This window comes from Phocoena phocoena, chromosome 9 (assembly GCF_963924675.1).
Source record: "Phocoena phocoena chromosome 9, mPhoPho1.1, whole genome shotgun sequence".
Classification (NCBI taxonomy): domain Eukaryota; kingdom Metazoa; phylum Chordata; class Mammalia; order Artiodactyla; family Phocoenidae; genus Phocoena; species Phocoena phocoena.
Genome location: NC_089227.1, coordinates 16,013,546 through 16,026,040, shown reverse-complemented (window position 1 = coordinate 16,026,040; position 12,495 = coordinate 16,013,546). Strand labels below are relative to the sequence as shown.

Below are 12,495 nucleotides of genomic sequence, written 5' to 3'. Positions count from 1 at the left end.
AAAGGATAAATATTAATTACCCAGATGAAATGGGAGAGAATGAGTCAGGCAGGGAGGTGAAAGGAGATGGGCAAGGATGTTTTAACAAAATGAGTAGCATATAACTGAAAGAGTATGCCTTTTTGAAGTACTACAAGGTGCTCACTGCGGCTGGAGCATAAAATAAGGTGCAGGTAGTGGTGAGAGTTGAAAAGTAAGCCTAGGATCCATCATACAGGGCCTCATGTGCCATGTTTATATGTTAACATTTTGGTGGGGGGAGCACTGCTGGAGGGTTTTTAGGCGGAGGAGCAAGCAATCACTTTGACATTACTATGGATAATGAATTAGAGTAGCCAAGAAACAAGGTGAGGAATCCATTTCAATAATCTAAACTAGAGATGAGGACCGTGATAACAGATTGAGTGAAGTGGATGGATTGGAGAGAGAAAAAGGAAGTAGAATCGACACACCTTATCAACATATGGATGTGAGGTTAAAAAAGAGTGGGTGAGGGCTTCCCTGGTGGCGCAGTGGTTGAGAGTCCGCCTGCCGAAGCAGGGGACGCGGGTTCGTGCCCCGGTCCGGGAATATCCCACATGCCGCAGAGCGGCTGGGCCCGTGAGCCATGGCCGCTGAGCCTGCGCGTCCAGAGCCTGTGCTCTGCAACAGGAGACGCCACAGCAGTGAGAGGCCCGCGTATCACACACACAAAAAAAGAGTGGGTGATAATTGAAGTGATAAATAAAACAGACCTTACCTGCATGTACCTGACAATATAGGCTTGTACAAAAATAACCACAATATAATTAAACCACATTTATGTCCCTTACTGAACAGAAGTTTGTGTGTCTACTTTCCAAATATTTTGGAAGCATTACTGTAGCTTAACGATCCAGTGATGGTCCCTGTAAAGGAACAGTACATGTGAGGATTAAGTACTGAAGAGCTCTGGTATGTCACACTCTCGAGTTCTCAAAAATAGAACCAAATGAACTGAAAAGAAATCAACACTAGATGTAGGGAAATTTTTCAAATTAAAATTTGAAAAATTTATTTCTCTGGCACAATCCTTATAGCTAGTGTACAGCAGCCAGCTTGAGCTGCCACGCCAATGTGTCTAAAAATTTTCTCTTACATTTCCTGGCAGAGCTTAGCTGATACTGTCTGTTATCCCGCATAGAAAATACAGTGATACAATACATTTACGCAGTGCATCGGTCTCACCAACTCTTCTTGCTGTGCAAATAGCTCCATAAATGTAAGTTTGGCACTTGGAAAACCACAAATATTTTTGGCCTGCTTACATGGCATTTTACACAAACATTTTGGCTTACTACATGTCACTGTAACATTAATTGGGGTTATTCTTTATATTAATAAATGATTTTTGCCTGAAAAAGTTCGCAGTGAACACAAATGAATCTGGCCAGTATTCTCATGAAATATCTTAACATTTCTATAACGCTACTGGCAAATGATAGCAGCTCATTTTTGCAGATGAGAAAATTGAAATAGTGACTTAGATGTATCACCTCAAGCCTCCTTGTCTGATGTCTTCCATATATATGCTGTTTCCAAAATAACATGGTTCAAAATAAAACAAGCATATTCAAATGTCAGATAACAAGTTTATATAATCCCTTAGTCATGAAGGCAGTTCCAGAAGGAGGTAGAAGACAACCAAAACAGAATATTGTAATTTTTATAAAATGAGAGGTAGAGAAAGGACTAGGAAACAGTCCAAAAGGCTCCTAGACAGTAACATCCTCTCCTAATTAGAGTGAAATCAGTAAAATAGTAATCATTAGGTTTACTAATATCCACTGGAATACAAAATAAAATAAGAAACACAGTTCATGCCTTGGCTTGATAAATGCAAGAAAAACAGGATTTGCCTGCAGTTGTTTTGTTATAGCTTCGTACCATTCATGATGAGAAGAAACTTGTGGATAGACTGTACAAGTGGTTTTCTAGCTGCTTCTACAGATTTGTAGTTCCACTTGACTCATTCTTTCTCCTAACAGATCATGAGAAAAATAGTATCTTTTAATAAGGAACTAATGAGTTGATATCTAAGAATTTCCTAATTAATTTTTTATTTCAAAAATTTAAGTATAAATCGTTTTTAACATTAAGATGAACTGTTCAATACAACCTCCTGACCAACATTTTTAAAACCACTGTTACAGACTATTCAGACATTATTAAGTTGTAGAATCTTCTTCTCTTTCCTTCTTTTTTTTTTTTTTTTTTTTTTTTTTTTGTGCGGTACGCGGGCCTCTCACTGTTGTGGCCTCTCCCGTTGCAGAACACAGGCTCCAGACACACAGTCTCGGCGGCCATGGCTCACGGGCCCAGCCACTCCACAGCATGTGGGATATTCCCGGACCGGGACACGAACCCGTGTCCCCTGCATCGGCAGGCAGACTCTCAACCACTGTGCCACCAGGGAAGCCCCCTTTCTTTCTTTCTTTTTTCTTTTCTTTTCTTTACTTTCTTTTCTTTCCTTCCTTCCTTTCTTTCCTTTCCTTCCTTTCCTTCCTTTCCTTTCTTTCTTTCTTTCTTTCCTTTCTGCATTGGGTCTTTGTTGTTGCATGTGGGCTTCCTCTAGTTGTGGCGAGCGGGGTCTACGCTTCATTGCAGTGCTTGGACTTCTCACTGCGGTGGCTTCTCTTGTTGCAGAGTACCGGCTCTAAGCGCGCGGGCTTCAGTAGTTGTGGCATGTGAGCTCAGTTGTTGTGGCTCACGGGATCTAGAGCACAGGCTCAGTAGTTGTGGTGCACGAGCTTAGTTGCTCCATGGCATGTGGGATCTTTCCGGACCAGGGATGGAAACTATGTGTGTCCCCTCCATTGGCAGGCGGATTCTTAACCACTGTGCCACCAGGGAAGTCCCTGCTTTTTATATACCAAAGTAAGTCCAGGCTCGTAAACACTTTTAGTAAGGAAGGAACTGAAGATAACACCATGTTTTGTATTTTCAAGTATCATCTAGGGGGCTTCCCTGGTGGCACAGTGGTTAAGAATCTGCCTGCCAATGCAAGGGACATGGGTTCGAGCCCTGGTCCAGGAAGATACCACATGCTGTGGAGCAACTAAGCCCCTGTGCCACAACTATTGAGCCTGAGCTCTAGAGCCCACGAGCCACAGCTACTGAGCCCGTGTGCCGCAACTACTGAAGCCCGTGTGCCTAGAGCCCATGCTCCGCAACAAGAGAAGCCACCGCAATGAGAAACCCGCACACCGCAACGAAGAGTAGCCCCCGCTCGCCGCAACTAGAGAGAGGCCACACACAGCAACAAAGACCCAACGCAGCCAAAAATAAATTTATTAATTAAAAAAAAAAGTATCATCTAGGAAAGGCCTTACACACAGATTGAAAAGTAATGTGTAAATGGTGTGGTCCATTTACACATTGTGGGTGTGGTCCCTATGAAATCTAACCAACTACCAAAAATCTCTCTTCCACGTCTAACCCATGCCCTTCTTTACTAAGTGACACATAAAATTTGTCAAATTCAACTTTTAATACCTAGTTTAGATTTATGGACCTATAGAAGTAATGTGGAGGAAGTTATAAAGCTGCGCTGTCTATTATGGCTAGCCATTAGCTACATATGGCTATTTAAATCAAAATTTAAGGGACTTCCCTGGTGGCCCAGTTGTTATGAATCCAGCTGCTGATGCAGGGGACACGGGTTCCATCCCTGGTCCGGGAAGATTCCACATGCCACGGAGCAACTAAGCCCATGTGCCACAACTACTGCAGCCTGTGCGCCTAGCACCTGTGCTCTGCAACAAGAGAAGCCACCACAATGAGAAGCCCACGCACCACAGCGAAGAGTAGCCCCCGCTCGCCGCAACTAGAGAAAACCCACGCGCAGCAATGAAGACCCAACATAGCCAAAAATAATTCATTAAAAATAAGTAAATAAATATTTAAATTTGATTTAATTTAAAACTCAGTTCTTCAGTTGCACTAGCCACATTTAAAGTGTTCAGTAGCCACATGAAGCTAGTGGCTGCCATATTGGACAGCACAGTTGTAGAACATTTATTGGACAATGCAGATGTAGAACAATGCAGAGAGTTTAATTTGACAAAATAGTCTAGAAAGTATTGATACAAAAGGCACTTCAGTTGATAGTGACTTACATACTTATATATAACATATGATGGCTTCTCAGGAGGGAAGGCAATCAAACTGTTTATAAACAGAACCTGTAATTTCATTTTGCCAAAAAAGTGACTTAAGTTTTATAAATCCCGCTTTCTTTCCTAAAATCCTACCCTAAAAAATTTACAAATGCAGAACTTGTGAAGGCTACATGTGCAGAATTGTATGTAGAGCTAGTTCAGGATTCTCAGAATTTCTCCAGTCCATCTTACACTACTCTTCCCTTCTACACATTTGCTCATTAGCTTCTACGCAATATGTTGACTTAAATGTTTATCATATATATATATATTTTTTTAACTTCTGCCTAATTTGCTGACTTAGATTGTACCCTTTTGGTAGACAAAGACTAATATGTAGCCATATTTGTGTATCATCTTGAGGTTAAAGTCTTTAAGTGCCACTTATACACCCCATATTTTTCAGCTTTGTATAAGAAAGTGATTGTTCTTAAGGAAATATTGTCACCCAGCCCTTAGTAAAAATGATAAAATTTTTTTTCCACCCTCAGTTTTTTCAAAAGTAGACCCTTCTGATAAACTCTGTTCTATAATGCCTGAGTCCAGGTTGAGCCTGGGAGGTGTTAGGATAAGCCTGGAACATCTTGTACCAGAAACTGTTGGGGGCATAGTCGAAGGACATGGATGCCAGCCTAAAGTTCCCACTGGCCAAATCTGGGGGAAATTAAGTATAGTAATGAATTATAAGTCATTGAAAAAATAGGAATGTATTAGTTCATACTGATGATGGGTGGATGGATGGAGAAGAAAGGAAGGCTCTTCTTTATAGTACAATGCTGACTGATAAATTTGGATGGAATGATGAAGTTGGAAAATCATCATTCTGCAACCATCACAACAAAGATTGGTTTAGGCAAGAATGATCAGTAGATGCTAAGTATAGGGGGGATGTTTTGACAAGGAACAGGATGTTTACATAGTCTTAATTGTCTTCTCACTGCTTCTTAGTTACAAGGAGGAAAATAACTATAATATGGAAAAACCAGTGAGAGGCAGATGGGCCTCTGGATATGATACCTTGAGATACATTCAGCATCATTTATGTCATATTTGTATGTAAGTGGGAGGCATAACCTGAATTTAATCATGAGAAGACATCAGACAAAATCAAAGTGGAAATCATCCTGTTAAAAAACCAAGTGTCCTGCATTCTTAAAAATGTCAATGTCTTGAAAGATAGGGGAGAAGAAGGCAGGGGGAAGGCTGAGGAACTATTCCAGATTAATGGAAACTAAAGAGACATGACAACTTACTGTTAATCTTTGATATAGGACTGGATCTCTGGACTAGAACTGAAAAAATGATAAAAAGGACATAATTAGGACAGTTGCCAAGACTGGAATATGGATGGTAGATTAGATAAAGGGTATTGTATTGATGTTAAATTTCCTAAATTTGCTAAATATATGATGAATATCTTTGTTCTTAGGAAGTACACAATGACGTACTTAAGGGTAGAGGAGGATGATGTCTGTAACTTAGTCTCAGATGGTTCAAGAAAATGATTGTGCATGTGTGGAGATAGAGAATACAATTACAAATGTACCATATCGTCAACAGTTGGTGAATTTGAGTAAAGGCTACAAAGAAGTTCTCCAAGTGTTGCAGGTTTTCCATAAATTTGAAATTATTTCAAAATAAAAATTTTACAACTCTATTCGATGTTCTCTAGCCCTTTCTAAGGCACAAAATGACATGACGGTGATGAAGATGCAATCAGAGAGACTTTCGAAAGAATATGACCGGCTCCTGAAAGAACACTCAGAACTTCAGGTGGGTGACATCCATTTTACAAGCCTCAGCTTTTTGAAATAGTAATTAATTACCTAAGTCAATTATTTGGGTTATTTGCCCTTCGCAAGCCAAGAGGATGTATTGATAGTTAAGCCTGACTTTGCAAAGTGATTAAATAAGCCAGTTTTTACTTGAAGATTGGGATATTGCATGAAAATAATCATAACAGAGAGAATTACTGACATGCTAACTTACAGCATTCTAGCTGGGGTAAAGTTTTAAGCCAAAGAATTGAGCCATAAAAACAGCAGCATTGGAAACCAGACTGGTTCTGGAAAAATTTAGTTTTGCCATTTAGAATGTTTGCCATATGCATGCCAAAATAAAGCCAAAAATTGAAGACCCACATTACACTACTCCTTCTATCCCACTGTTTGAAATATCTTAGGACAAAGCCTGAGGCATTCAAATATATGTTTTACCTCCAGAGTTGAGTTGAAAGATGGAAATGGAGAAAACCTTTTTATCATTCAAGTCACAAAGTCAGGGGCCATGGTTTTCTTTCTGTTCCCCTTCAGTACAGCAAGAATCAGTTCCCTACCTTCACCCATGTTGGGTTTGTCTTCCCTTCCTTCTTGGGCTGCCAGCCCCTAGCCTGATTCGATTTCCCAGCCCACTTTGACCACGTGTGGGGAGAATTCAGGGAAGAGACCATTCCAGAGGCAACCCTGGCCCTCGCAATTCCTCCCAAGATGGAGGGTCTCTGCTCTTCTGCTTTCAGATTGGGTTTATCCTTAGAAATTGGCAGCATTTGTGGCCTTCAGTGAGGGCTTTTTAGCAATTACAGCTCTACAGTTATTTCGCTGTATTAGAAGTCTTAGTACCAGGACTCATTTCCCTGCATGTCAGTGGTCATTGTATCTTCAGGATCCAGCACTGTGCCTGGCACAAGACAAACAAGCACGATATTCATAGGCTTGGAGTCAGACAGGCCTGGAATAACTATAACTTTCTTACTAGCTTTGTGATCCCAAGTAGGTCATGTCACCCCTCTGGGGCTCACTTTCCTTCATCTGTAAAATCAGAATAGTAATAACACCTGGCTCACTGGCTTGTTGGGAGGGTTAAATAAAATGTGTAGGGTGCTTAGCATTGTGCCTGGCTGATAGTAAACACCCAAGGGATGATAGCTGTTATCATAATTATCACTATTACCAGTATTCCTCTGTAGAAATTTTACTGAAAGAATGACTTATTCTCATCCAGCCACTTTGGCCTTGACTAGAGCCAGTCAAGAGATAATCTGATACACATCTGTAATCTGGTATTCCCAGCTGAGTTGCATGTCTGATTTAACTGACCTACTTTGACAGTAGGGTGACCAGAGAAGGATAGATACCCTGTGGGCTCCAGACCCAGGACACCAAGAGCTCAGATCTCATGCTCTGGAGTAGATAGTTAGATTTTCAGCAGGACCACCCTTTCTCCATCTCTACAACAGATGTCCTGAAATTGCTGACTTCACCATGGCATGATGAGAATTATTCCGTTGCATACTTAAAGATCCACCATGGAAAGTGAAGAAGCGTTTTAGAAGCCTCTCGCCTAGAAATAGAACTATTTTTCCCTCCCATTTGTGAGATCAGGGTGTAGTCAACAAGGATAAGTATCTACACCAGTGGTCTCTGCCCAGGGTATCAGAAACGTTTAGATCCCTGGATGGAAAGAAGCAGAGAATGTCCCATTGTGGTAACAGCCAATGATTCTGTTAATCCCTCAAGAATGTATGTGATAGTAAGATACCTTCAACCCATTTTCTTTCCCCAAAAAAAGCTTCAGTTTGAAGCTTATGCATTCCTGATAAAAGATGTTCAAAAGTTTTTATGAGTAATCTCTTCCCAAGAAAGTAGTTTTTATACCTGTCTTTGAAAAAATGTCCTCATCCCAGATATGCCAGGTGCCAGGCTGAGAGTTGGGCCTTGGTGCGTTTAAGCCTTGTATCCAGGTTTTTGAAATACTTATGGATGACATTTACTGAGGGTGTGCTCAGGACCAAGCACTTAGCTGATGGCTTCATATATGTTATCTGCGTTCTGTCCTTGATAGCCCATCAAATTATTGATAAAATACATATTTTAATACCCTATTTTGTGAATGAGGGAAAGGAGACCCAGAGATGTTAAATAATGTACCCAAAGTCACTGAACTGAAAAGTGATCGCATTCAAAGTTGGATTTAAAGTCAGGAAATCTTTCTTCAGAACTTCCATCATTAACCATTATGTTCCTTCACCTGTGCTGGTCATTGGACTGTGGGTTCTGGGGTCCGCTGTCTGGATTCTGGACAGATTCAGCCAAAGGGAGGCACTGGTAGAAGACTGAAGGCAGGAGGAGGGGGAAAGCCAAGAAAGTCTCCTGTTCTCTCCACTTCGGGTGGCATCTGCTACAGCAGCCTCATCTCTTTCCATGGTCCCAGTTCCCACTGGGCATCTTCCACCTGGTGGGACCTCGTTCCTGGGATCTGTTAACACTGTCTCCTCCATTGCCCTCCAGCCCAAAGAATGTTTTTCTGCCGTTGCTAATACCTGAGGTGTCTTTTACCACCCTGTGTGGTGTGTCTACTCTCACCACCTATAAAACCAATTCCCTGTGATAAATATCTGATGAAAAAAACTCTCAGCTCCATGGTTGACCAGTTCTGTAAACCTCGGGTGAATCATTTGACATTCATGCAACTTGGCTTCTTCAGTACTTAGATAAGGATTATAATATTTCATGAGCATTAAATCAGTTCCTGGGCAAGAAGGCACTTTAAATATATTTAAACAAGAAAAACTCTCTACAACTGTACAGTGCTATGAGTTATTTCTCGATCGGACACTTCTTTTTCCCATCCACCTACTTAACCCTCCATTGTCCAGTAGGAGAACCTGAATAAGATTCTGAAATATAGGTGTCATTAAATGAGAACCATTTTCTTAAAAGTGACTCTTACACTTTGATACTCCCCTTCTGAACCCAGCTGAGAAGCAAAAGATTGCTGTCGACCATCTACAGTAAAAAGCTGTACCAAACTGTTCTTCATGATTTTACTTCAATTGTCAGACCAACCTCAATAATTGAATTACATCATAAAGTTCATTGGGAAACTTAACTTTTCAATTTTATATACTTGATTTACTTTAAATAAACTAATCATAAAATAAAGGACTGTTAAAACATTAAGGAAACAGGTGGAAGAGAGGAAAGCTTGTTTCTTTACTGTAAACAAATCCCACTTTATATCTTTTAAATTTGTTTGGATTTCCCCATCTGATCCCCTTCCTGTTACAGGCACTAAATAAATATTAGAAAGTAATTCCTTTGAAACATGTAGTCTTTGCCTTTCCTTGTTTGCACTGGCTCTCTTCTAGAAAAGAAAACCCAGAATGTACTCAGGATAATTGGCAGCTAGCCATTTTAAAATTTCATTTTGGAAAATCACCCTTCACTTAAGGGACTTATCCAGAATAGCAGATCCATTAAAGCTGTGCTTTTTATCTGAAGTGGTAAGATACATGTAAACACATAAAAGCGGTACCTTGTTACTCATATACCTCCTCTAATGCTGTCTTCTGACTCGATTGCTTAAAGTTGATGTTACTGAAGTTGCTCTGAAAGCAGAAATGCTCAGCTGCAACGAGAGCTTGGTAGCTTCCCGGGTGCAACAATAACCCCGGAACTCGATTGTTTGTGATATTTTTTCTCAGTGTAGATGTCTGCCTTCTTCGTGCAAATGATCTCTCTGGTTAACTTCTATCCCATTTTCCTCCAGTTTTAAATCATGTATTATAGTCATCTTGAGATCAACAAATAGTATAATTTGAGAAGCCAGTTCTATTGGCAAATATCTGAAGAACAAAAAAAAGGCCACCCCATATGGGTTTTTTGGTTCTCTTCTTTCTTTGCCAAAAATCTTCATTAAGTTTGCAAGAGGGAAATTTTAGAAATTTTGTTTTCCTTGTATAAGCTGTGAAATGAAAGTAAAATAGATTACAGCAGAGGAAAAGGTGAACTTATCAAGAGTGTTATTTTTTATCCCTCTAAGCACTTGTTCAAGTAAAACTACTCATTTTGTAGTTTTTTTAAATTTGAGACTTTCTCAATCTATGTTTTAATTTGATATTCTCATAATAACTATACACAGAAAAGGATGTTTTTTAAAAGTCCTTGTCATATTTATGAATGTGTTTCTCACTCTTGCTATAACTACCTGTCACATTTTTTTTTCTTGCAGGATCGTGCAGGGAAAGGCAATAAGAAAGGCCTGTGAACTTTATGAAAGAAGACTGTGATACACCATGTCAAGAGGATAAATTTGTTATCATGTTAGCCTCTAGAAAACTTAAAGTTCAGTTCAGAAAAACAAACTGTCTATGACCAGCCAATATTTTTTTTAATGCCACACACATAGGCTATTGTCATAATGGCATTATCACAATATTTGATGATGTTTCAGATATATTGTAAAGTCTGTATTCTAGCTCTCAAGTGAAATATAAGCATGTTAAACACCTTATCTAGCTATAGTAACACTGGTGTATGGTGGCTGTTTACCAATAAAAGGAGAAATTCATTAGCCACTTACTTCCAAACTTAGATTTTTAAGTTGCATGAAACCATTAAATAACCTTAAAAGCTTTGATGAATTTCCAATAATAATACTACTCTTACTTAATCAGACGATGGTGTATTTGAAAATAGTATTCAGTATCAGCAAGTTTGTTCATAGGGAGATTAACTAAGGATAAATGATTAGAAGTAGCTACTATATTTATAGGTAAGAGTCAGAAAGAGCAAAAAATAAAAACAGTGACCTTAAGTTTTATTTTTTTAAGCCTGATGGTATGGCAGTTGACTGTCATAAAACAACTATATTGATAATTATATTTTCGTTACTGTGCTTCTGCACCTGTTGGGGATTATTTTTGTTGACATTTGTGTTACTAACACATAATTAGTAAAGATTCTGCTTTTTTAAAGTTCATCTGGGAATGGAGTTTACATCTATTTGCATAACTGCCACAGCACTGAACTGAAATTATTTTACAACAACGTGGAATTCTTGACTTGGAAATGTATAATGTATCCAAAAAGCAGTGTTTCCCATTGCTGTGAGAGTTGCTAATTATACAAATATTACCTCAAATATACACACAGTGGCGTCACAGTTTTGCCAAGATGTTTCTGTATTCTGAAAGCTAAATATTAAATACTGTTTTTCCATTCAGATATTCCATTTAGTTTCCTTTAGGAGAGGATGATTGTATATTAATGCGATTTAGGTTGTTCCAGTGTTTAGACTTGAAAAACCATCTTCCTTGTCTCTAAATATAAAAGAAAATGGAAAATAACTACTGGAGTTTTTACTTTTCTGGTATTTGTTTTATCCTTTGTTATTTATTATCATTTTAGCACCAACTTCATGCATATTTAATTTTTTTCACTGTAAAGTGGGTGAAGTGAGCAAGTACGTAAGTATTTTATTTCAGATAAAAGGAGTTACTGCTAGAAAACAGACATGTAGGAGACATTTAGCAGAGTAAGAAATGGGAGTTAGACCATATGGGCTGACAGCACCGTAAATAACAAGGCAAGGGAGCGCTGACAGAGGAGCGAGCTGAACAAGTAGCAACTTAGAAATATCGAAGTGCGATCTACCTGGTTAAGGATATAGATACTGTTCGTGATCCTGGCCTGGTGAGCAGAAATCAAGTCTAATGACAGAGTAACATACAGAAAGTAGAAAATACACAGCTTTAGAACTGGTAGAACCAAATTATAATCCTAGCTTCAGCACTAATTTAGCCATGGGATTTTGTACGAATTATTCAAACTTGCTAGATTTACATTTCCTCACCTCCGAAATGGGAGTCATAATACTTAGGTCAGGGTTATTATATAAACTAAGATAACACAGTGATTCGCAAAGTTATGCAGACTGTACAGCAAGGGGAAAGCCCAGGTGCTCTTTGAAGAGCCTAAGGATTTGAAAGATTCCCAGAAGACACTTTAAAGTATACATTTAAGTATTCTTAGTCCTCAACCCTCTCAGTTGTCCAGGTCTGCAAACTGAGGCCTGAAAAGTGTATGCAGTTTTCCCAAGTTAACATGGATAGTTAGATCCAGGGCTAGGATTTGAGTCTAGAATTTAGGTGTCCTAGTTCCCCAGATACTACTCTAGTTTTTATACACAAATTAGCTATCATTGGCTAAAAAAATACTGCCATGTACTAGCCAAGGTCTGGACTATGGAGTCTGGCTCCCATGTCGTGTATTTTACACTACACTGAAGGCCTCTCGAGCTCTGCTTCTTAGTTCTTATGACTCTCCTTGCCAGTGAGGGTGTTTAGCAAATCCTATTATAAATAAACACGTATTCCATGGATTTAGTTAGACTGCATATTAAGTTATGTTCCTCCTGTCAGTAATGACTTTTTTTTTTTTTAATTATTTTTGGCTGCATTGGGTCTTTGTTGCTGTGCACAGGCTTTCTCTAGTTGCGGCGAGGAGGGGCTACTTTTCGTTGCAGTGCGCAGGCTTCT

General features: G+C 39.2%; 1 protein-coding gene across 1 annotated transcript in view; it reads left to right on the top strand.

Moving 5' to 3' along the window:
* LOC136128069 (uncharacterized) overlaps positions 1–10,465 on the top strand; it is a 52,140-nt gene extending 41,675 nt beyond the window's left edge. Inside the window, 2 exon segments of the mRNA XM_065883751.1 lie at positions 5,851–5,951; positions 10,188–10,465. Of these exon segments, the coding sequence (XP_065739823.1) occupies positions 5,851–5,951; positions 10,188–10,223 (137 nt within the window). The 3' untranslated portion in view covers positions 10,224–10,465.
* The last annotated feature ends 2,030 nt before the right edge of the window (positions 10,466–12,495 follow it).